We start from the raw sequence: 26,953 nt of genomic DNA, 5'->3' as shown, positions 1-26,953 counted from the left end.
AGATACAGTCAGTCGCACTGACATTTGACGCCTTATGTAAGATAATAACCCCATGTATAATGTTCAAAATAGGCCCATTTATCATTACAAAAGCCTGCCTAATAGCAGTTTTTAAAACACTCTCTGGTCCTGCTTCTCTTTCCTGCTCTTGAAACAGGAACAGTAATCAACTTTCTTCAGAAATTCCTGCGGAAACGCAGAGGAAGCGCTTAAGTACAGAGATTCTTCAGTTAAAATAATCCATTCATCTATTTGATACCTATCGCAAACAGTTGGAACCTGCCATGAAATCAGGCAGTGCTCAGATCACACATGTCGTACTGAGTGGGGACTTAATGTACCAGATGGAGCAAATACAACTGAGTCATGGTTTTACGTTGAAACAAGGTCTTAAACCCATTACAAGAAAAAAATATTTAAATATACTTTTTTATTTTACAGACTTAAGCTAAGATTCTTTCTATATCTTTCATAAGGAAAAGATATTATGCGGTTGCATGTGAGAGCTGTTTTCTTGGCATTCAGAACACTACAAATAATCAACAAGAGCTAATGAGGAGGAAATGTGAGCTGGATACAAAAAACACACACAGGGATATTTTTGGTTTGTTTGTTTTGATTTGTTTACCAAATAAGCAGAGCATCCAGGGCTGTTTATGAACGCACGGAAATGACTCAGTTATATGGGGAAAAAATAAAAAAGGTCTGTGCAGATGGGCTGAATTGAGAAAACACAGGAACTCTGTGTTGTGTTTTATTATTCCTCATTTCAAATGATTAAAAAATTGCATTAAGCTCTTAATATTAAAGAACATACACGGTGCATGTACAGTGTGTCTCACCTGAAAGTACCCTTGCCATCATCCTCCTTGATTTCCAGGCTGACGGTGAAGGTAAACAAGTCACTGTCAGGCGTGAGCGGAGCAGCCTGCTGAGACGACAGGATCGCCTTCTTAGCCGACCGCCGGAAAGCAGTGGCAAAGCTGTACAGTATCCGACTCACCTGCAGGAGAGAGACAAAAGCTTTACAGTAAACAATTCAATTAAATCACAATTTTATGGGGAGAGATTTATAATGTAATGTCCACACAATGCTGCACACTGTTGTTGCTGTTTAAACAAAAGGCTGTCCAAGTAATGGCAAAATGGTTTACAGTCAATTCGTCCCAACACAAACAAGCAGAAAAATGAAGTGGTGGGATAATGAACTATCTAGTCTATCATTTTGTGTTAGCTACTTGCCCCATTAGAAATATTAGCTACAAAATCAATGAATCTAGAAGACCTTTGACCATTTGTTTCAAGCATTTTCCAGCTTTTTCCAGCATCGACAAAATGCAACAATAGCAGTGCATTTGTAGTAGTGCAATAGTAGTGCAATAGTAGTGCAAGTGGTGCATTTATCCAACATAATATAGAAAGTTTTCATGTTGTCCGTGTTATTTTTTAGGGAATTTTGAAACAACACGAGAGCATGTTTTTTTAATGTACAGCTTATTTGTCTAGTGGACAATTTTTCGTCCTTGATTTTAGGGTGCATGGATGCTACTACTGATAGCTAACATTGCTAAAATTAGCTAGCTAAATGGTGTATCAATGACAATAGGGCCTATGCTGGGCCATTCTATTACATTCTATGTTGATTTCTTTGTGTGTGTACTATGTCATGCGTCACCAGTACACTGGGTGGCCATTTTGCTGGCACAAGGGCGTTACCACTACAACTTTCTTCTTCTGTGTTTTCCAAAATATCAGCACTACTACAGTTTTTTGATACCATTTGTCAAAGCAATACAATCTCTATTCATTTTATATTTTTCAGTTTGAAAGTACTGAACCTTTATGTAATTATCCATACTTGGTTTAAGCTGATAGCCAAAGCTAAGGTATGGTATTATGGCTCTTGCAGCACATCTAACTACAAGTTTGAGTTGCTTTCTCTTCCCTGGGGGAGGTACGGCGTACAGCCTAGCCCGGCAGGGGTGAGTGCTAGTCCCAGGCAGGGCGCCATGCCCCGGCTCTGCCTTCCTCGTCTTCTTTCCAGCACAGTGGAGGCCAGTAGAAGCTATGTGGTAGGGTAGGTAGTGTCAGCGTTGTCAGTGCCTGGAGCTTGCATAAATGGAGCCTGGGTCTGTTGAAGTCTGCTTGGGTTGCGGTGGTAGGTTGGGTTCATTTTAAGTTTTGGGATAAGGGTGCGAGGGGAGGGGTTTCTTCACTGAGCGCTTATCCTTATCAATAGGGCACAAGTTATTTGTGTTTAATTCAAATTTAAAAACATTGAAAATTGCCACAGTGTTGGTAAAATGCCAACCCCCATCCTCCAAATGTTGCCTTCAATTCTAGAAACAGGCAACATCACAAGTCAGTTCCAAAATCTAATCAGAGCCAAAATCCGACAGATCCAACTTCAACCTAAGATGCAGGACGCGTCACAAAACACTCTATTATGTTTCTTGGCACGGAACCAAGTCAAGCAGCTTCTGTAGCTGGGATATCTCAGGGAGCATAAAACATAGTTTTGGAAGCCAAAAATATCAGCAGCAAACAAAGTAATCACAGAGTCATTAGTATTGATTACAAAGCCAAACAAACCTCTGCAGATCTGTCTTTGCCATTCTCTAAAATAGGGCACTGAAAGGCTCACCCAATAACCCACTACCCCCCAACTTATGAAGCATTTTTAGTTTAATAAGGATATTGATTCATATTTATATAAATAATATTAAATATGTATGCAAGGTCTGCTTCTTATAAACATTAAAAAGAAAGTCTTTCCAGAGACTGCAGGGTTCTTCTGACTCTCACAGAGGAGCAGAGTGGGGGGGGTTGGGGGTGCAGCGTACACTGCCAAGTGTGGAGCGCTGGGTGGTAATCATTTATTTACATTCTCTAAATGCACTTTTCCAGACTCTAGACTTATGTGCTTTGCATCCAGTCGTGATAAACTATCCTATTGTATTTGTGATTGTTCCAACGCAGACATGTGTGCGTGATAATAAACAGAGCGCCCCCCCCACTGGAGGCCCACAGCACAGTGGTTTTGGATCATCTTTAAATCTGGTAAACAGAAGAGCCTGGGGGTTAGTGACTGAGCGATGGTGTGGGGAGAGCGCTGTTATCAATAAATAACAAAGCTCTTAGAGTTTAAAGCAGCTTCGAATCTCTCCTACACAAAGCCTTTGTTATGTTCTCTGGACAGTGGAAGCATGTTTAAGCATCGCAGGGGGGTTATTTACTAAGGAGCTATGGGGGGCCTGGATGTAAGAGATGGGGAATGAGCTAAGTTTGATGGGGGGTGACCCCCTGTATGTGTGTACTCATGATGAATAACACAATTGTTGTTTTTTGCAGTTCCAATTAATACTGGTGCCAAAACTGGCCAGTTTATAAAGTCTACAAAAGGCCTTTATATCCATGTGTGCAATGTGAAGGGGCTTCATCAGGACCAGGACAGTCGTATTGAATAAAAACACCCTGTGGAATTATTTAGGCTGAGATTCGGTGCTTCTCTTGTAACTAGATTTACCACCCTGCAGCTGTAGTAGTAGCCAGTCAAGTTGTAGTTTACATCCAACTGTGTTTCCCACAGTATAACTGAGGCCGGGACGTGGGATATATTTGTATACTGAAATATTTGAAAGAATATTTTTCCCCTCAAACAAAACAACAGCCAAAGCAGGCCTGCAAATAAACAGGAGAGGCCACACCGCAATCCTTTACTTGAGGGACACGATACTCAGAGAAGCTCCCTGTGTTTCTCTGCAGAGCATGTGATCGTCAGTAAACAACGCTCGCCATAGACGAACAAACACACGCAAGGAGAAGTTTGTCCTCTAAGTGATGGCTGAGGGCGTTGTTCCATCTGATTGATAAAAAAAAAAAGATTTAATAGGTGTTGCAGGGATATCGCTTTCACAAAAATGGCGTAAGTCCTGCCTCGTCTTGATTTTGATTGGTCGGTGAGGAGGAAGTGGTATTGATGAGAGCACAGTGACATTTTTGAGTACGCATTGGTTTTGAATCAAATATAGGCTCTGCCTGCTGCCACCTGTTAGTGGACACATCTATATAAACTTATGCTTGAAATAACCTTATGTCTTATTTAAGCAAAAACTTATTTTAACACATCAAATTGGCCTTAACCTTTGACCTTTAACCACCAAATGCATTCGGTCTGTCATCACTGACTCCAACTGGACGTTTGTGCCGAATTGAAGACATTCCCTAAAGGTCTTCTTGGGCTCGGCTGGGACATTCTGCCCCTGGTCACGGCTATTGTAGGTGCAGAGGCATAATGAGAAACACTCTGTTGTTTTTCAGACACAATGATCTAACTTTGGCAGATTAGCGTGTTGGCATCTTGAAACAAACACTTTCTTCCCAAAAAGTTGTAAATAGTCTTATTTTCATTTGAAACAAGCAGAGTTAGTTTACTTTGCTCACAAATTTCAAGTCTTAAAAATAACAATTTTAGAGATCTCCAGAGGAAATGTTTAAATGTTAACGTAGCCCTCATGAAAGGTAATTACATAACGCGTTTTTGGATTTGGAATCAGCCTTTATCTAAAAACCTGCAGCCTCTAAAGATCTGGACCTTGTTACGCGTTATATTGTTTTTACTTCCCCTCCAGGATATTCTTATTGTTTCTTACTTGGCAGCTTTTTTTGAACACTTACTGACACGCAGCTTTGAGACGTGTTTATCTAATATCACGGCAACAATCTGAATCGATTTGCAATGACCTATTTGTGTTTGTCTGTTTGAACATGTGATTTCATGTGTGTATGGAGCTCAAATAACTGGAGGGAGAAACTTCTCGTGAATCAGACCACAGAAGATATACATCTCTGGACGGGCGCACGAGTTTGCTTGCACAGTGGGGAGGTGGTGTTTGTGTATGAGGCTCAGCAGGGCTCTGCACCATCATCAACACCAGAAAACAGGGAATTGTTAGAAAGCAGCCTTGGGGCTGACTAGGAGGTCTGGCACAATGGAGGCAGAGGAGGTGGTTAGCAAAAAAACAACATGCTTAGAAACAAAAACCTTCCAATGAAAATGTCATTAAAATAAGGAAGAAATCTGCTTCTTATTTCTCTTTAAAAATGGAAATGTTTTTAGATTATGGGTACAGAATGTTTCAAATGTTCTTCACGATTTATTAAAAAATTGGGCCACTTGAGTTAAGCGAAATATGCAGCTGAAGCAAATAGGACACTTAATAGTTTCAGTCCTGCTGTGATGACAAGGTCACCCCAGTCCAAACTGGGAGGGCTGTTGCATGAATCAGCACATTTGTAAATATATCTTTTTCGACAACTAGTGTCCATATATTTAAAAATAATGTTAAACACTTAATGAATATAAAGGTGTTGGAGTTGTTAGCACTGGGTTTGAAGCTAATGTGAGGCATATGACATAAGCAGCTGTTTTTTCTGAGAGCGAATCAACCAATGAACTGACTCACTTCAGTCTAATATTGGAAATAAGAGGCTTCACAAAAAGCTGGAGGCATTGTCGACTGGTTTGTTGCTGGGGGGGTTTGGAAAAGAGGGAGGCAGCTGAATACAGAGGTGTCCAGTTGCTAGGTGAAGAAATGAATTATTACTGGGGATCATATGTGTGTGGGTTTGTGTGTTTATGTGTGACGGGTGGGTAGTGGGTCTGATAAAGTAGCGTCTGTCTGGGGGGGTCTGAGTGAGATTGAAGGAGAGTGCTTCCATGAGCAACAAATCAGGTCACTGAACACTGAGGCGCGACTTTAACCTACTTTCATGTGTGGATTCTTTCTGCTGAACTTAATGTTTAAAAACAATGACTCCTCCTTCAGCCTATATGTCAGCTCTGTGGATGCATGTGCTTTGTGTTTATGTATGGTGGACATAACACACTGCAGATTGCAGTGCATGACATAATCCCTGTGGTGTAACCTAGAAGCTCCAAAAACTGACACTGAACTCTGCTGCGGTGAGATCAATTATTTAAGACGAGGCCAGACAGAATACTGATGCAATATGAGTCTGTACACATGTATGTGCGTGAGCTGGAGAGACTGAGAGAGTGTGAAAAGAGACAGAAGAAAATATAAGAGGAACTTTTTCTCCCCCTTTGGTTCACTTTTGGAATGGCAGCAGCTTTGCTTCTTACCGTTTTGAGTGATTTTGTGTTTAAGGTGGTTCTAAATTTTTCCAGTCTGACTTAAAACAGAAGCAAGGTGCAGATTTGTCCATTGAAACAGGTTTTGATCGCTGTAATCATTCCTCCTTGACAGTGAAGACCATTAAGAGATTCCTCTCTTATGATGCACTTTCAACAGAAATGACAACATTTACAGCCTTTATTTTGTAGTATAGAAACCATCGGCTATTGTCTGATGACGATATAGCCTCTGGGGACAACGGCGAACATGTCGGGCATGTCTGGTTTAGCCAGCGGTTAGCGATAAGACGAAGACTTCCTTTTCCGTGAGCTGCATTGTTTACAGTCCAGTTACTCCAGCAACTTGAGAAGTGACCGCGTGTTCAGATCAAAAGTGAAGAGAATTTCGCCCGCCCAGATATGTCAGCAAAATAGATGGCGTTATTTCATGGTTCATTAAATACACCAAGAGGAGCGCCCGTTCATCTGTTTCTGGTGAGTCTCTGATTCACTGTGAATAGTCAGTTACACAGAGGCTGCATTCTGGCTAACTACTGCCGTATGAGCCCGAATAAGAAACAGATTTTCATGTGATTTACTTTAATTAACGTGTTTGACCTTGGCCGAAATTACAACATCATGATGCAGATGAGTAAAAAGTTAGGTCACTTTTAAAATGCTCGTTTTTTGAACAGAGGTCGGATCGATCATTTCCGATGCATTCAAGGAAGTCTGGAGAAGTCTGTGACAGAGCGTCAAGGGAATTAATATCGAGTTTAATTTTTGATCTAGAGCGGATTGTTAGCTGTTAGCATACAGATGTCTGTTTATAGAGATTAATCGGAAGGTATATTGCTGTCAGATGGCCACTGATGGGAGCCGGGATGTTATAACGGCGCATTATGTTCCGCCTGCTTTTGCTCTTGTTTTTCCTGCATACGCCGCAGCCTGCTGATGCGTGATTGGTCAATATTTCTCGGACTACAAGCATACTTCAGACGGAAATTACAACACTTCCTGTACTAAAAATCCACACCCCTGCCTACAGATTATACATTTCTATGTAGAGATTAAACTCAGTCTGATGAAGCCTCACATTAACATCACATAAACACTATAAATTAATTTTTGTTCCTTAAAACAACTACGCATTTTTCCCCTATCACTGCCATCAGAGACAGGTTATGATTACAGCAAACAAAAACTGTGTCCCATGTTCATACGAGCACCTGACTATTGTTGTAAGACAGACTTAAAAAAATCATGACGCTATCTTATAAAATGTGTCAGTTAATCATGATTGAATCCTCACCGCTTCTTGGATTTGGCAGCGGAACACGTGGATCCTGAAGATCTCGGCGTTGTAGTGGCTCTCAGTGAAGGCAAAGCAGTCGCTCTCTGGTGTGCCGTCATGGCCGCGCACACAGAACAGAATCTTATAGATGGGGTAGTTGGCAATCTCCGTATTGGCGTGAGGATCCAGCAACCTGTTGGAGTATCAATAAAAAATGTTCCAATATCTGTACCGTATGTAATATAAAAAACAACAAGATTAACATGGTTAACTTATAATTACCTGACGGTGCCTTCGGACACGCCTGGCACAGACAGCGTGACATCCAGGGGGACTTGGCACTGCCCTCTAAGGATGCTCATCATACGGAGGGCCTCCACCTCACTGCGGGGGGCATTGACTGAGGCACACCCGAGATATGTCAGCTGGCTGAACACAACGCTGTCCTCATCGGGGATGGGACTGCAGGGACTTCCCTCCGATGAAGATTCATCCGCTGCGTATGAGAAAAGGATTGGAAGAAGAGGAAAAAAGGAGAGGAGAGGATTTATGATGTTGTGATTGTAAATCGATGACTCCGGAAAAGTCACGAGAGAGAAAAGTCACGTCCTAACCCACCTCTGTACGACCTCTCATTCAGCTCACTCTCCTGAGCCGTCTGAACAGGAAGCACCATCTCCAACTTGGGCGGTGTTGGTGCGCTCAGAGGGTCGGAGCCTGGCGCAACGGGTGACGCTGTCGTGGGAAGAGGGCCATGGTCGCCGCCGCCGAGGCTGTCCATCCCTGCTTCTGATCCGAGCCCAGTGTCAGCTACCGATGGGTCCATGAGGACATCCTCTAACTCTCTCTGGAGCTGCTGCTCACTTCCATTTCCCACAATCTGATACACACACACACACACACACGGAGAGGAAACACGCAGAGCCACACAAACACAACCACAGCAAGGGGCAGGGAGAAAAGCGACAAATTAAGCATCACTTTAAGACATTAAACATAGGTTAATATTAAGACATCAAATGCAAAACAATTTTCTTTTACAGTTTGCAGAAACGTGCAGTGGCTCCCCTGTAAGAGATTTTGTATTGTAGTGATTTCATTGAATTTAAGGGGGAAAGATGTTGTGTTTTCTCTTGTGTTCAGAGACGTATATTCATTTACTTTCATCCCATATTAGTGATTAGTAGGTAGGTGAGTTTATGTTGTGAAACACCTGTATCAAGACATTGGAAGAGGCATGCCAACACTTATGATGTGCGATCAGATAGCAGTCAAGGTGCAGGTTTAAAGTGGACAAATCATAAGGAGGCAAGGCTCCATTTCCCCTGCAGCCTAAGACATGGAGAGCAGGCTGAAGCGGCAGAGGGCGCTGCTGTGCTGAGCAATAAGGGATGTGAACACAACACACGCTTTCCGAGAAGCCTCTCCATCTAAGGCAGCCATGAATAAAATCTGTACCTTAGAGGTATAGGGGGCTGCTTTCAATGCTGTTAGACACAAGCAGCTCATAGCAGGGGGGATTCAACAGCTACAGCTAATATGCAAATAGTGTCGTATAACAAAAACAAGAGTATTAAACACCGGTCAGCCGTAACATTATGACCACTGTGACCTGTCAGTAGGTGGGATATGTTAGGCAGCAAGTGAACCCTTTATACTTGAAGTTGATGGAAGCAGGAAAAGTTGGCGAGCATAAGGATGTGAGCGATTTTGACAAGGGCCAAGTGGGTCAGAGCATCTCCAAATCTGCCGCTCTTGTGGGGTGTTCCCGGTCTGTAGCGGTCAGGACCTACCCAGGAAAACCTGTGAACCGCGAGGGTCACGGGCGACCGATGATGCACATGGGGAGCGAAGGCTGGCCTGTGTGGCTACTGTAGCTCAAACTGCTGAAAAAGTTAATGCCGACTCTGATATAAAGGCGTCTAACCACATAGTGCATCGCAGTTTGTTGTGTATAGGGTCCATGCTGACCCCTGTCCTGCGCCGAAAGCACCTACAATGGGAGTCCATGCCTCGACGGGTCAGGGCTGTTGTGGCGGGAAAAGGGGGACTGACACAATATAAGGCAGGTGGTCATAAAGTTACGACTGATCGGTGTATAAAGGAAGCAGCTATGGATTCTATATTCAGGGTCAAACATCTGACCTAACTGCATCTCTATGCAATTGTAGCAGGCCTTGTAAATACAGGTAGTGCAAAAAGCCCCGAGCAGCAGTCAGGTACAACATCTTCTATCATAAAAGAGGCTGATCATTCAAGAGCCGGCAAATATACACAGGTCACAAATAATCACAGACAGATTCACCACGGATCACATCACAGACAGAGAGAAAAATAGATCGAGAGAGACATCAGAGAGGAGAGGAGGAAAAGGAAAAGATAGTGAGAGAAGAGACTGACCTTAAAGCTGACCCCTTCCTCAGAAATCACCTGTATAACAAACAACAAGTTTAGAAACACTGACTCTTCTCTGACTGGATGGGCTGACTGGGAGGGAAATGTGCAGGAAAAAACCAATACATGACATCTGGATGACCGAGTGTCAGTGAATGGAGTGATTTAACGGGAAACAGTGGGTGTGTGCGCTTTTCCTTCATCTGACAGCAGAGAGACAGCCGCCGATAGCCTGCGCAAAACTGATACCTCAACACAGAGCAAGTGTCATCCCTTAACAGAGCCTCGTCTCCAAGCATCTCCTTATTATCAATTGAAATGCAACATGCATGTTCTGGCGCCATCTTCTGGTAACTTTAAAACATCGCATCGACAATCTTTCCTTCACAAAGACACACAGGTACAGATGGGACACAGTATGAACATGAAAGCCTGCTAGTTGAATAGATTCAATAAAAAGGAAATGTGATAACGACTAAATTGGAAGACAAAATGTATCACGTGAGGGGAGAAGAGGTGAGGAGTAACCTGAACCCATCAGGGAGACACACAGGAGGGTGGCTGGCTGGCTGGCTGGTAGCTACATTTCCTTCCTCTCTCAGTGGAGACACACCCTCGTCACAAAACACAATTATTTCCCCTGAAAGATCAAAGCACCCGCAGCTGCATCGCCACACCTTATGAACACTATATCGGCTGAGTGAGTGCTAACAGAAGCACTGAATTCAAATGCAGAGGGAATAAAGTCAGGTAGTTAGCTGTATGCTAACAAAAGCAGTTAGCATACAGTTTTTTGGTTTGTAAGAATGACACCGTTCTTTTCTTCTACCAGCTACTACTACAGGTTTTTCACTACACACAAAACCTTTTTGGATTTAAGGGCTTCCTTACCATACAAGGGAAATGACACACAGATAAAAGCACACAAATCTAAGACCGACTAGGAGAAGAAGGTTGGTGAGAATGTTAAAAAAAAAAGCAAAATAAGAAATGGTTAGCCTTATGGTTAGAGTGTGAGACTTGTGAGAGTGATGAACACAACATGTTAACAATGGAGTGGATGTTGACTGTGAGTCCTAACAAGTTAAGCCTGATTTACTTCTGCGTCGAGTCGACACAGAGGCTGCGTAAGGGTTGTAGGCCAGTGTGAGCCTTTAACTTGTGCACTGGTGTGTCTGTGCGGCTCTACAATGACACCACCAAGATGCTAGTCGGCGGTGCTCTTCTATATTACTATGTTGAGCTTCTTCTGTCTTTTTCATATTATATATATATATATATATATATATATATGTTTCAAACAGTATTATACAACAGTTAGTTCCAACCAAGTAATCCAATTGGGCAAGAGGCATTCCATGAGTGCTGACATAGAGAACAACATCACTGGGACTTTTCACTCTGTGTATCACTCCGCCTCAGCCAGCTGTTCTGAATACTGTTAATTAACATCACAGCAGACCGTCGGTGTGTCCGAAACCGCATACTATCATACTAATCATACTAATCATACTAACCGTGATGTAAAATTGAGTATGTCATGCGTTCCCATCTCATAGTATGCAATTTTGTGTATGCGAGAAATGCCCGGATGTATACTAGATCGGCCCGGATATTTGAGCACGAGACGGGAGCAAACTGGTTGTAATCAACCGCCCCAAAATGCATTGCGGCTATTCAGCTTCTACTATGGCGGAGATGGACCGGAGATCAGACCGGACATACGTAAACGATTAAGTCACGTGATACGGAGAAGATGGCTCTGAGTATGATGCCAACAGCATCCTTATAGTCAGGTTAGTTGGCAGTATGCAGTACGTACTGTTTGAGTATGTAGTAGGCAGTATGCGGTTTCGGACACAGCCCGTGTATGTCGACACTGATCGAGCTGGTAACTCTGAATCACACAGCAAACTCTTATTTCACTGGTTGATGATGAATTAGACAAGTTGAGTAAGTTGATTTGTTTTTATTCTTATTGCCTATTTTTAATCTTATTCTATTTAAGTCTTATTTTTATTCTAGTTCTGTGTTTATTGTTCTGCACCAAAATCACCAAAACAAATGTCTTGTATGTGTATACCTACTCGGCAACAAACCCCGAGTCGGATTCTGATACGATTTGCTGCTTGTATAACTGTTGTATAAAAGCAATATCACACTCGAGGTTGTGATGTTATACTGAATATGAGCACGGCTGTGATTATCTGTGGCACGACCGAATCACAGCCGTGATGATATTCAGAACAACATTACTTCCTCTCATGTGATATTGCTTTAACAACTAACGAATCACAGATGTCCTGGTGTCAGTCTCCGTGATGTAAAGTTACATTCTGAGGAGGTGAACATTTGGCTACGGCATGGGTTACAGTGTAGGGTCGGAGGCTACGTCGTACCTCTGACGTATCTAAGGCGTAGGCTCATCGCAGAAGTATTCATCAGGCTTCACACTGGTAGTTAAAGATGGAATGAGTATCATGGTGTTCAGGATAATGATCCTAAAACAGTTTAGAGTCTTAACATGCCAGCATTTAACCCACTCTGGTCTGGTATCCTACTTGTATTGCCAAACAATTATGACTCTACAGTTGTTGTTTCATAAACAGTATTGAGCATACTTATGATATTAAGAGTGAAAAGCATCATGGGAAAGGATGCATGCCCATAAGGGTTGTCACTGCTCGACAGTAGCTCGACATCTATACTCTGGTTTGACAGCTCTGATGTCTCCCTTCTCTCCCTCGTGCCTCGGTCCATACCTACACCCAACCGTCCTTACCTTCAGTCCTGTCTTTTCGTCATCACTACCATTATTAGTGGAGGAGGGTGTCTCGTCCCCCAGCCGGGACACAAGGACAAAGTCCTCACTGTTGAGAGTGGACACTGAGTCCGAGGACACGCTAATCTTCCCCACCGAGCCCTTGTCATCCATGGCTGCCGCTGTTAAACTCAGCCACGCTGCTCATGAATGGAAGACGGGAAGGAGGAAGTGGTGGGAGATGATGAGCAAAATCACCTAGAAAAGAACAAAAAAAAAAAGTAAATAAAGAAAGAAAAGAAGCAGAAAACAGTCATGATGTGATGAAATTCATGAAAAGCATCTTATAAATGTAACTTTACCTAACCTGAGAATGCTGAGACCATTTCTTATTCACTTTAAGAAGTAAACACCTTGAGGTAAATGTGAAGCGGCTTTAAAGACGCAGAGAGAGGAAGCACAGAAGAAGAAAAGAGAGGAGAGTTCACGTGAAAGTGAATGCCACAAAGAAGAAGAAGGAACAGTCAGAGGAGCATGTGAGGGTCATTAGATGTACTTTTGTCTATCTCAGCAGAATAAAGGAGAGGTGTTTGCAAAATAGCTGGATGCAATGCAAGGCCATGGTGATGCACGTGTCATTTAGAAAGGAAATATGAAAGTGAGAACAATCCAGCTTGCTACGACAACCATCCATCTTTTTGATGCCTGTATTGTCCCTCACCAAGATTTCATTGTGGTCCACCAACACCGCACCAAAGCATCTAACCTAAACACGCACAAATAAAAGATGCGCTGCATGTGCTTGTTACATCGCGTGCACTGAACGCCTCTCTGCATGAATGTTCCCCCGGCCTGCTGCCACAACCACAAATAACCTGAGCCGAGATCCAGAGGGAAACACTGCTGCACACTTTGAGCTCGTCCTTTTACTCCAGCTCCCTCCATCAATGCAGTTAAAGATAGCTCCTTATTTTGACACAAGATGAATGCCTACAGTGAGCCAGAAAGGTTTGCGAAGTCTTAAAAAAAATGTGTGGAAATCTGATGACACGACAAAGACCTGAGAAGAGGAAGCAAGGATTGAAACACGTCCAGAAAAGCAACATATTTAAGAGCAAAGGCAATCAGTGGTAAAATTAAGGTAAGATTTAGTGTTACAAGCCAAATGAGGTAAACCTCTAATATAACCGTTGAAAAAGTGCCATTGTGTGTAACACAGGAAGAAAGGAGCAACAGAAGGTTCTGGCAGAGTTTCAAGAAAAGCCCATAACAAGCTATTTTTGGTCCTCTCCCTCCCTCCCCTCCGCTCTCTCTCATCCCTCTCCCTTTTTGTCTTTTACTTCTCTTTTCTTCCTTATCTCTCCCCCCCTGCAACCTTTATTTTCACAGCCCTAACAGCTCAGGAGCTTCCCCCGCGCTCTCCTACATTCTCTACAGGTTTCATTTGCTTTTTTTCTTCCACTTGGCTCCCTCGTCAAGAAGCTCTGCCCTTCCTTTTCAAAGCAGGTCCAACAATGGAGAAGTAATGGGGGAAAAAGGGCTCTGGCGTAAAGGTCAAAGCAGTTAATAATGTGTGTAAGTAATGATAACATTGTGATACTGACCCAGAATAGAACAGCTATTTCTGATGTTATTATAAGGCTACAAACACAAACACAGTGAGGCAGCAGACAGCTTTGGCTTGTTCTCTTAACTTCCCAGGTGACCTAGGTGTACTTTTTAACTTGTATTGCAAAGCTGAGGGTCACAGGGTACGATCATTTGTCCAGCTCACGTTTACTATAAAACATACTGTAGCCTTAGATGGTGTCCTAATAGTGTTAATAGTAGGGCCGCACGATTATTGGCACGATTATGGATTTGTGCTGCACTCCAGCTCATCTACAAATTTTGCATCAAACTAAGACTTAAAATTCGGTTATTTACCTGAATTTGGTGCATCTTTTACAGACAAAAACAGGGATAGACCGATTATTGGCCGGGCCGATTATCGGCGCCGATATGCGGCATGTTGACGCATATCGGCATCGGCCATTTTTTGTTTTTTTTAATCCGACGGCCGATAATTTAAAACTGTGTTATTTTGGCTCTGATGCATATGCTTAAAGGCATTTAAACAAAGTTAAGTGTTGGAGTTTGTATTATTCAAAATTTTGACGCCAATATTTTCACTTTTACTGCAAATGAATATCGGCTTCAAATATCGGTTATCGGCCTCCTTGACTACTAATAAACGGTATCGGTATCGGCCCTGAAAAAACCATATCGGTCTATCTCTAGTCAAAAATGCAATGCAGATTGCATTGGTAATTTCAGTCTGTCTGTGGTACTTGGATGGATAGGGTGTCGCACTGTACAGCGTCACTGTTCTGGATGTCTGACTTGACGCTGGACATGGACGGGGGAGTAGCGACGTTATTCCTCGTGGCCTTTATACACTCACCATACTGCGCTTTGTGGTGTTTTTTCCAGGTGGTTAAACAAGTTAGTTCGATTTTATGCACTCTCTGCATATAATTTCTCTTGCCCTAAACCCGAATCACCTCCAAACAACCGATGACGAGCCGTTTCAGGGGACCCGCTCTTCGTCTTCTGTTCCACACATTTGACTTTTGTTTCTCCCGACCGTCTCTGTTGTTTACTCTTCCACTCTAAACTGCCTCTGAAAGGTAGGCGCTCATGACATGACAGTGCCAGCTCCCCCAAAAGTAGGGATGCACGATATTGGATTTTTTGCCGATATCCGATATGCCGATATTTTACAACTCATTTAGCCGATTACCGATACCGATATTTTTTTCCCGCACACCTAATTGCAGAGATCATCAACTCTCTCTGTATTGGAATTAGCCTACAGTATAATGGTGACACTCTTATCACATTTGTTACAACGGTCGGGGTGACGGGTCTTGAGATGGTTAATCAAGTTTGTAGTGTTGAAAGACTTTGCCTTGGCTCCTCCTCGCATCACCGAAGCTGAGCAGTCATTGCAAATAGCAGTTTTGCTATCTATTTCTGACACTTTGAGAAACTTCCACACCACGGACAATTTGGCTTCTAACTCTCTCATGCTGCAGGTAGACACACGTGACGTCATCACACTGCGCCGCGCAGGCCGTCTTCGCGCCGGGGACATTGCGCCGAGGTCGGGCATTTAATCAAGCATGCAGCAGCCCATTATTTTATCGGTTAACTATATCGGCGGATATCGGCGTGTTGGTCGATATCCGATCATTTTTAAGCCAATATCGTCCGATAACGTGCCGATAATATCGTGCATCTATCCAAAAGTGACGCCAAAACCTCTCCATCGCCCCCTTGGGGGAGTGGCATAGTTTTCTACAGGCGGAGCGTGCTTTTTAAACGTCAATATCGGCTTTAATCATGCTTTTTTTAATCGTGGGAAGCCAGAATTGTGGTCAGGATTAATATTCATTTAATTGTGCAGCCGTACTAAAGACACCATGTTTTTGTCAAGGTCTTGGCAAAGAACAAATGAGGAGTAATCAGAGATATGCACAGGTAACTCACTCATTAGTTTGTACTCAGTTCATATATATAAAATACTAATTGTAGGGAACAGTTGATGAATATCACACTCGCAAGTCCAAAAGAAAAAGAGCATCTGCCTCGGAGGCAATCCAAGAGGGACGTCTGCATCCCCCCTCAGACCTTCTTCATCTTCTCAGCCTTTTAATCTCGGAGAGACGTTGCAGATGTTGACTCTACTTTTGCCTCAAAGGCAGCTGCTTTCTATTTTTAGCACACTTTTTAGCCCTGAGTGATGAGTCTACATCTCTTTCCTCAGATTTGGTGTTGATGAACTTTGAGTGTAAACAGAATCTGTGGCTGAATAAATATATCTACTGTCAGGTTATTTCAAACTCTGGCTTCTGCTTTGAGAGATGTGCAAATAAGAAACGTTCATGGAAACAGTGAATATAATGTAGAAGTGGCTTAAACCTGCATTCTTTCAATTAGCCAGCAGGGGGCGACTCCACCAATTGTATGAAACCAGATGGGAAAATGACACTTCTCAGGGGATTTCATACCCAAGTTAACATTTTCCAAATAACGTTATGGTCTCCATCTCTACTTGTAAGTCTTCCTCAATACAACATGATGTTTTAAAAAGGTAATAAGCTCCAATAATTCCTTCATGTTCCAAGCTACAAACACTTAAGTCGCATTGCAGTCGATCTTAGTCGCACACATGCAAACATAAACAAAAAGAAAGCACTGTTTCAGGCTGGATCACACATACACACGCACACACATACGCACAAGCAGCTGTATTACGAACACAACTGAGCACTCACAAACAGGCGCACACACACAGTCCTCTGACTCTCTGTCTCTGACTCGCTGGCGGCTCCAGCAGGCTTATAATGGGAGCCTTGTCACCCTGTTTCCTGCCCAGTCTCAGTAACAGCACTCTGCCAGCTCCTGCCACGCTACACTGTTCTTTATCAACCCTTACAGTGCTTTGTTACACTGCCAACGAGACACACAATCCACTGACTATCATGCTACTGATTAGCTATAGCATATCCTCCCTACATGCTCGAAAGGTTCCTAAATGTCTGATACATTTCTAGGCTCGTTTGATGATGTCTGTTTAATTCTTTGTTGTAAGTATTTTATCTTGCTTTGTAAAACATAACTTTCTTCTTCTATGATTATTAATGTGAACGCAGCATGTTAGAGAGCTGGGAATTACAGGAGAGATGGGGAGAAGAAAAGGAGAGAGAAGCAGGAAGCTGTTTCCTCTGATAGAGCACTGTTGTTTCTGGCGCCATGAAAACAAGGCCGCCGTCAGCCACAGTGTTTCATTCAGTCCAAAACACCTCCAGCAAAAGGAGTGATACTCAGGAAAGTTTTTTTTTACAGCTCATGTGTCCTCTCACTTCTCACAGAAGTCATTCTGGTTCCTGTTATGTTTATGGTGTTAAGTCCCAATTCACTTTACATCACTGTGCTCTTCCACAAGAGACACTTTGAAGGCATGAAAAAGGCATGTTCATATAAGTGACACATTTCTGATAAATTATAATCATTTTGTTCCTGATTCTATTTTATATCTTGTGCAAAGGGAACTGTTGGAGCCATTTTGCTTTATTATAATTAATATGATCATTTGCATTATTGCTGCCCCTTTAAAATGCACCGTGGCCGCAGTAGAGAAGCCGCCTACCTCTATGTCCATAAGAGAGAAAGGAGTGCGTATTCAATGACGACTGAAACTGATACTGAGTGTAAAGGTTTAGAGACTGTCACATGACCAACATGGTGGTTGATATTGTGAATTTGTGAGCTGGAACTGTATCAGTATGACTCTGCAAAGATACTCAGAAGGATTTCTTAAACCAAAAACTTTCATAAATAACATTGAACATAAGTTTAACCAGTATTAGTGTGGACCACCATCTGGTCAGGTGTGATGCTCTGCTGCGTGTGTAGCAGACAGTGCTGAGAGTGTCTTAAACCCTCTGCTCGACGCACTTTGTGATACTGTTTTCTGCTTTATATGTTGTATGACAAAGGTTTAATTATTGGCCCATATCAGAAAACATACATGCAGGTACTGATATATCTGTGATAGCCAATACTGACCTTTTAAAATTGGTACAGGGAATAAAATCCCAGAAAATATAGGGGAAAATTTGCACTGAAAAAGATTCTGCAACTGCAGCGTAACGTAGCTCCGCCATCACTCCACCTCTATGCTTCCACACTGAACGTAACAACGCCCTAACCCTTCGATTCCACAGGATCCGTCTCCGGCGCGTTCCGTCTGCGCCGCAACCTTCGGAGTTGATCGCGCCCATTCAAGTCAATGCCCGTGACGCGCCGCGGTCCGTCTCCGGCGCGTCCCAGGAGCGTGTCTCCGCTCTGCTCAGCTAAAGATATGCGGGTCTATTTTTGACGGAGGCCGCTTCAAACACGCGTCAAGCTCAACAGAGCAGATCGTTCCGAACAGGAAGTCACACACGAAAACAGCATACAGCATCCGATTTCAAAATAAAACACCATGTTCAGACCGGAACAGACTCCAGTTTTTTCCGTTTATTTTAATCAACACACTGAAATCTCGATAAAAGAACCTGACGCGGCGCAGACGGAACTGATTGGGCCAGCGCTCCGCTGAACTGCGGACCAGACACGCTTCCTGTGGGCGAGGGCTCGCTCCGTTGACGGACCAGAAACGCGGCGCAGACGGAACGCGCCGGAGACGGATCCCGTGGGATCGAGGGGCAATATTGCTGTCCTAGTGTGTGACTATAAAGCACTACTAAGGAAGCAAAAGAGGCATGACTTGTTCATGAGCTTCACACACTGCCTGCTCTGCCGTTTACCCACGCTACTTTGCATGTTAGGCCTCTGTTATACCTTTGATGCCGACTCAGCGGCGGAACAACTTCGCCTCTGTGACTTTTACACAGACAGCGAGGCGTCAAAAGCTTGTTTGGCCTCACCAACATCATCACAACAATTCTTCACACCTGAGAAGATGGCTCTAGAGACAGCTCTATGGCATAAGCTCTTTCTTAGCTGCTGTTACAGTGTGATACTGAGTGCATAAGCGTTTGCCAATGTCAGGTTGCAAGCACATATTTGGTAATAGGATGCAATCAGACCTGAGCAGTATTTTTCCAGGATTGCAAACATAGCTGTCTGCTGTGGAAGGTTTCACCAACTCAGCTGATAAGCAAAGTGATAACAGTGTTTAGGTAGTCTGGGTGTGACCTGCAGCAGATCATGCAGAGAACACTTTCATTTTGGGACCGAATGACCGACAAGAAATGTGACATCTTTGAGATGTTTGTCGCTGAAGCAAAGTGTTCAAACAAGCGTATCTTCCATCAGTCCTTGTGCATAAAAGTGCCGGGAATCTACGCTTGTCTTTTTTCCTTTTTTTTCCCCTCCTCCCTACCACTCTCCAGCTGAACGGGCTGTTCTGGCTGCCAGCTGGGCCCTGCGTGCACCTCACAAGGGAGAGGAAGACACAGCCAGACACAGCCAGAGAGCATTCAGGCTTGCAACACAGTCCCTTTCGACTCGCCTCACAGCAGTGATTTCGGCAGAGGCAGAGATAACAGGGAGGGACAGAGAGGAAAAAGGAGGAAGGATTACAGAAAAGGCAGAACTGCTCTGAGGTGAGTCACAAGGTGCTGTAGAAAAGGACCGAAAAGAAACAGTAAAGGAGCTTTGAATGGATTGGACAGACACACATGCGCACTCATGCATACCTTATTTTACACTGTGCTGTGAGAATCTCATCCTAATACAGATCAACAGCAGAGCACTGACTGACAGTTAACCACCCAGGAGCGAAACCTCAAAACAACAAAATCTCACGTGACTTCACAGATCAAACAGTGCAGGCCTGTCTTTAACTTCTGCAATGGTGCAACCAACCCCTCCACTGTGAGCTGCACAATGTGCACACTGATTTACAATAAGTGTCTTTCTGGGGGGGTTAAAAAGGTGTGTGTAAGTGTGTACTTCCTCCTTCATGCCTTTACACAGTAGAAGTGAATGTAGAAAGTGTTACGGATACTTGGTCAACATGCAGTTAAAAGGAAAGAGTACACTTATATAGTTGTTTTGTATATCATGCAAAAGGTTAGAGTTTCACTTTCAAAACACCAGATATTACCACAGTCAAACACCTAAGGGTGCAATGCAACCTACTGCATTTTTGCAATCATTTAAGCCCACACGAAGGGAGGAATTAATGCATGTATTGGAGATTATCTTCATTGCAAACTGCCGAACAACAGTGGAATCAGGCCTGCATGATTTCTCACTGATACTAGCCTTACTGGATATAACATTACACTTTCACGCTTCAAGGAAGCAGGGAAACACATCTGCAGGCCTTACATTTTCGTCTGTATACACACATGTGAGAAAAGGAGGCGTTATTATACCATCTAAAATGCAGCTTCAAGATAGCGCAGTAGTCTTTTCCTACAAATCAAATATTTAAACGGTAAAGTAATTCGCAGGCAATCAGTTATTCAAAACACTGATTAAAGTTCGAGCCCTTATCAGGTAAAGACTGGAGGTCTGAATAATTTCAGATTTTATTTTTAATACGGGATAAATCATGTCTCAGGGTGAGTCATTAAATATCATTAAAGCAAACGTTGGCTTTTCTAATCTGAATTTTTAGCAGATTGTGTTTCAGAGACAATTTACAGAACTTAACAGTTGAGATGCCTAACACCAAAAAATACAATATTTCCTCAGAGGTCAGTGTTGATGTTTTAAACTGTTGAGTTTCTGAGTGCTAAAACAAATTCTTTCATTCAAATCTGGACTCCTTTTATCTCTTCAGAAGCAGTAAGGAAACACTGATATACAGCAGTTGAAGCCAGACCCCTACCCGTCAATCTGTCTACACCAGCGCCCCTGAATGACAGGTGCATCTGAGGGGCGTTGTTTGGATTTCAAAACATCCAGGGCTCTGTCCAACTCAATTACAAACAGAGCTATAATAGGACGGACACAAGGGGACACACACGAAGGGAAATCGGTGGAATCTAAACAGAAAGCTCGTCGGGCATCAGCTTGATGAGATGATAAGCTGCTTTTTACGCCCTTTAGAATTGTTTATATTGTTAGTATTTTTATTAGTGTTAACCTTAAATGAAAAACAATGCAAACACTTGTTTTTCTTAGTAATTGCTTACTAACAGGCATGTTTTATGAACGTACAGCATCTGCACTAAGAAAATATAATGATACAATATATCACACTGGTTAGGCCTTCTATTGGTTAAAAGTTAAATAGAAAGTAGACATGATGAAACGCTGACCCTTTCCCGTCCCAAGCACACACACTGATTGTTGCTGATAAAGCAAATATTTGCATAAACACAAATCTGGGTTATGTGTTTCTCTACATGCGTCACCTGTTATACCTGCATGAGCTTATACTGTAATTAATACCCGAGTTTCAGGAAACAGAACAGGAACAAAGAGCTGAGGAAAGTGAAGTGACAGTTGGCACATTGGCTCTTTGCATGTGATCCACTGCAAGGAAGTATTTAAACTGACAAGAGATACTGGTATAGACAAACCTATTATTGACAGGAACAATAAGGCATTAAGCTATCAACAGATAGTTTGCTGTAGCTTCCTGTGTCATTGTTATAAGACAGACAGTTAGAGATGTAATTTAAAGGATTACTTAAAACAGAGAAATATTTACAGTGCAAATGATATGTGGGCAAAAGTACTTTTAAAAGAAGAGAATGTCACGTTGTTCACATTTTATACAGCTACTTTGTAAATGTAAATCATTGATGTCAGTGCCTAACAAAAGAGACTGATACATCTTTCAGTGGAGTTCATTCACTATATAAATCGAGCTCGTGCAGGCAATGAGTCACAGCAAACAACTTAGAGTCAGACCGCTACCTGTGCACTTCACCAAAGAGACCTACAAAGGCAATCCCTGCTGGTCCCTCCCTTATCATGTGACAATAACAGCTACAAACAAGAAACAGAGTGGTTTAAACCACCTTTAAGTGGTATCAACTGCAATAGTTTCAAACTGAGATTCACTACCAATGCCTGGATAATCGTTAAATATATTCTGGTGTTATTATAACACTCCAAAAACAACTATTAAGCATGTTAAGTAGCCTAAACCAAGCAATAAAAATAATATGTGTGTCTTTACTGAATGTATTTTATGTATTTATAAAAAATAAATGTATTGATGTGGTAAGCTCCCATAGTACCACATAGGAAATAGAATTGTTGATGTGATGATCAGTGCTCTGGGAAGTATTATTAAATATGTAAATATGCCACAATAACTCAAAGTTCAGCAACCATAAACCAAACTACTAGCCTGAACACACACTGGAAACAAGAACACTGGAAACAGTCAAGTGACAAACAATGCAGGTCAGCTAATATAGAGCACATACTATGTGTTGCTTTAACATGAGTCACAGCCACAATGAATTACTTAAGTTTACAGAGAGACACAATAACACGCATTAATTGGCTTTCTGTTCGCAGCGGGTACACCTACCAATCTATATGTAAGGAAACTACTACATGTCAATGCAGTCTGTTAAGCCTCATTGGGCCTTTATACATTTTGAATTATATGTGAACAGATAACCTTACCATAGGTTGTTATCGATAACGTAGGGCGAGTATCACTCTAGCTAGCTCCAGTGTTAACTTATTGCCCCAGTTAACGTTAGCCCTTAACAACCTGCCTAACGTTAGCTAAGATAGCTACACAGCAGTTATCGATTCAAAGTCTGACAAAAAATGTAAAATACACAGTGACCACCTGTCTAAACTATCTTATTGCCATTTTATTAATTAATGCAAAATGCATTAAATAAGTATTCGCGACAATTTGGTGAATAAACCCGCTGACAGGCCGTCGCTGGAAGAAGCTTTCATGCAGGCCATTACTGTTTATGGCTAGCTAGCTAACGCCTGCTAGCCATGCTAACATGGCAGTTAGAACCAATAAAAAGGTAGCTACATTTCTTCACAGCTGAAGAGTCAGCTGCTTTGAACTTTGAGGGTTAAGGTATGTGCAAATGCAAGACAGCTTACCTGTATTCCCACAGTTATATTTATTCCAATGGCGGTTGGCACTACATTGCACTTTCCCAACAACATCAGCATCCAGCCGAGCTGTAAACACAAGCCCAACCAACCCGCTGACACCCGCACTGCGCATGCGCCTGTCAGTGGCTCTGCCGCCTGTGCAGAGGGAGGGGAGGCTTTGGCATTATCTAATATAATGCTCACAGAGATGTCTTGGAGTCTTTTGGGGCAAGTCAAGTCCCAAGTCGAGACGAGTCTCTACTAGCAGGCGTCAAGGCCTTGGGGACATCCAAGTCATCACTTTACATTAATATATTGCAAATATTTGTTTTGAAATGAATGAGACTAAGCAATAATTAAGAATCAAGGATAAAGGTAAATATTACGACTTACCTTCTGAATATAAAGGTGTCACCTGTCGACTTAATTGGACTGCTTAATGTTTTCATCTTTCAATAGTGATGTATACATTGCACCGATGAGATCAAAAACGTCTAAACTAAACTGTTCTACCTGCGACAATATTTTGTTTGCAGCCAATAAACGCATCATCACTACATACCTTTGTGATGAATTAGTCTAAAATCAAACAATTACAACATTTTTATTTCCTCTTCTGCTTACCTATTACAAGTTATAAAAGCAGATCATTTGTTGGGATTGTCACCTTGTGTTTACAGCAGATTTTGACTGATTAATCCCTGTGCATCAGGCACCAAACCACAACAGTCAGCAGCGACAAACACACCCACTGTTCTCATTGTGTTGTGGTCATGCTGGCCCTTCCTGTCCAGCCAGTCAGGGCCTTTAACACAAAGCTCCCCTCTTCTCCTTTTTAACATGATAAAGAGAGTCAACACAGTGGAAAGGGAGTCTAACTCACACACACATACAGAGCTGGCTATTAAGAGTTGTTTTTAATCGACAAACAAATAGAAAGAGTGAATTTGATTCAGTCTTTGATTTCCTCAGTGACTTTTGGAAATTTTAGCACCCCCTTGTGTATTGTTAACCCTTTTGTTTGCTTGATTAGATTTACCACACTACAACAACATTACACAACTGTTTTAGAGAGCGAGAGGTTTCATGTTCCAACTAGCGATATTGTCTTGGTGTCGGCATCCCAAAGGTCTCTCAAAAGCCGAAGAAACTCAGGTAAAATACTGTCAGCGTAAGGCCTATGAATTGGTTGTGTTATGTCCCGTCATAAAACGAGATTCAGAAATGATGACAAGAATCACAAAAGAAGCCTTATCCATTGTTTTTTTATTGTCGCATGCATTTTCATGTGCCAAAATCTTCCTTTTCACAACTCCACCTCTCAGTGCAACACAGAAGCAGGATGCTGCTCGGCCAAGCTGTCTGTAAGTCAGCGCAATACAGAGGAACAAGTCAGAGAACACGGTCAGTCAAACAGTTTCATCAATCATTTAAAGCACATACATCATCATCAGTCCTGCTTTACCCTTACAGTAAGTTAAAAGGGAAACCTTTCACAATGTGATATTTCCAAGGAAATAAATGGAATACGTAACAGTATTATTCATTACGGGGACGTTTTAGATATGCTGTCTCTTTAAGGAGTTTATTTTCCTCATTCTGAAACATTACACAACTGCCCCAATGATTTAAACATCTAAATATATCTGATTATCACAGGTTGTATAAATGATCGCTATACTATAAGTCCATCTAATGATGGTGCCAGACTGTATACAATGACGGATGTGTACCATCTCTTAATAGTTCATTTACAATTCAATCGAACAATAGATTTGCAAATAAAATGTCTAATACAGACATGAATAGTCAGAAAACATCAGTTCATCATGTTTCACAATCAACAAACAGGCTTTTTTTTCTCCATAGAATATAGAATAATGAGACACTTTTTGTCTAATAAAAAATTGTACGCAAATTCTCAAATTCAAAAACAAAAAAGCCGACTTAGAATATACCAAGAATGAAAAATACCACAACAACAACCAAATGTGGTAATCAGAATAATAACAATATAATTTCTATCAAACAATAATTAAGTTTCATGAGCAAACATGTAAAATGCTGCAAGCAAACTTCAGCACTTGACGTGGCCACACAGTGGGCATGTGCAGAACTCTTACAGCGCTGGGAGTGTTGTATCACAACTACAGAATCATCAATACTCCTCCGCCATCACAAGAGGGACTATATCGCATGCAGGATGCAGGAAGAAGAGGGTGCGGGAGAGAGTTTTTCGGGTGCGGAGTGCGCCCGCTGGCAGTGACGGGATGGGATTTAGTGCAGTGCGGTTAGCCACTACAGCAGTGCTCCACTTAAAAGGAAACAGGGAGTATCACTGTGACAATACTCACAATACTGTTTTTACACACAGTAGTGCCCAGCCCTTTCCCATGAGGACAGGAATAGCAAAGCCAATATTGATACTGAGAGGCAAAAGAAAACACTGGCAAAGTAAACACAGGCAAACAATATAATCAGCATTAACCCTGTTATGCTTTGGGTGAAAAGAGCCAGTTATCAGCAAATGTAGAACTCAAGTAAATACTGTCACAGAATATTTAAGTGATGGATATAGAAAAAGCCAAAGTAGCAACTGAAGTCTTCCCTGAGCGATTCAGACAGACATGGATCTAGCGCCCTCTAATGGAACAAAGCAGAACTACAAGAGGAGTATCTCACTGAGCCTTTTCCCTCCTACAGTTGAGGAATATGAAAAGCTATATAGGAAGATAGCAGGGGTTGATTGTACTGTACTGTACTGTACACAACATGGCACTTAACGTTACAGGACTTCAAAGGTGAAGTTGTAAACAGATGAGCTAGTTTCATGACTTAAAGCAGCCAAATCTCTGCGCCAGCTCTTGACTTTTCATCTCAGAAATAAACCCTGCAAAACATTTTCTAAAAGAGCGTTAATACATCAAGTCACACTGATTTTTATCTCCAGGCATATGTTGGGAGAAAGATGTCCACACTTCATTGTTCAATCAGGTTTATAAAGCTTTAACATGGAACTTTTAAAGCAATCCTTATATGTACAAATGTACTCTGCCGTCCTCTAAAATGGGTTATAATGTGTAATCCGAGGGGAATGACTGCTGCTGAAAATGTACAGTAGCTCAGTTGACAGGAAATTAAAGAGGAAGCTTAAAGATTCAAAGATTAGTCAGCCCCCCCCCTTTTCTCAATATTACACAAATCTCATAAGATTCAGAATAGGTGTAAACAAACTCAGAGTCTTCCTGACTTTAAATCCCGTATATATTAAATGGATTAATGTTTTTGTGATATTTATAAAAGTCATTAAGACAAAGCCACACAAGACAAGATGCCTCATATCTATAAAAGGGAGCGAGGCAAGGCCGGGGCCGTATGGAAATCACACATACTGCACAAAAGCACAGCGAAAACAGACTGCGTTTCGATGACGGCAAATCTGACAAGACGACCAGTTTTGTCTCTGTAATGTGAAACATATCAGACAAAGTGAGAGTAACAAAGATCCTGATACAAAATACCACGACAAACAACTTCACAGAAGTTAGCGATTCATGAAATAAAACAAACCAAAACATTTTAAAAGGTCGAGACAGAATAAAGCGAGAAGAAACACAGGGAGTCAATTTTGTTGTCTTAAAGGGGGGTATTATGCTAATTTCAAGTTTCATATTTCACTCTGTGATACCTGTGGAGTAGCTTAGCATAATTTACAGTTAAAAAAACTCTCTCACTCTAAAAGGCCCTCATACAGCCTCTGCCTAAAACGACCCCC

The 26,953-nt window shown here is 42.1% G+C and overlaps 1 protein-coding gene across 2 annotated transcripts in view; it reads right to left on the bottom strand.

Annotated features, from left to right (window-relative positions):
* The window catches only part of LOC138601852 (rab GTPase-activating protein 1), an 87,583-nt gene extending 64,316 nt beyond the window's left edge, over positions 1-23,267 (bottom strand). Inside the window, exons 1-7 of one of the 2 annotated variants that reach the window (XM_069673118.1) lie at positions 23,185-23,267; positions 12,607-12,843; positions 9,831-9,860; positions 8,049-8,310; positions 7,713-7,926; positions 7,449-7,623; positions 843-1,003 (exon numbers count right to left, since the gene is read on the bottom strand). In XM_069673118.1, the coding sequence (XP_069529219.1) occupies positions 843-1,003; positions 7,449-7,623; positions 7,713-7,926; positions 8,049-8,310; positions 9,831-9,860; positions 12,607-12,759 (995 nt within the window). In that variant the 5' untranslated portion in view covers positions 12,760-12,843; positions 23,185-23,267. The remainder of the gene's footprint in view (positions 1-842; positions 1,004-7,448; positions 7,624-7,712; positions 7,927-8,048; positions 8,311-9,830; positions 9,861-12,606; positions 12,844-23,184) is intronic. The other variant, XM_069673119.1, reaches the window with a different exon arrangement.
* Positions 23,268-26,953: the final 3,686 nt, after the last annotated feature.

Source organism: Semicossyphus pulcher, unplaced genomic scaffold (assembly GCF_022749685.1).
Source record: "Semicossyphus pulcher isolate SPU_LCO1_2020_fin unplaced genomic scaffold, fSemPul1.0.p SCAF_22, whole genome shotgun sequence".
NCBI classification, from domain to species: Eukaryota; Metazoa; Chordata; class Actinopteri; order Labriformes; family Labridae; genus Semicossyphus; species Semicossyphus pulcher.
This window is presented reverse-complemented; position numbering and strand designations above follow the sequence as displayed.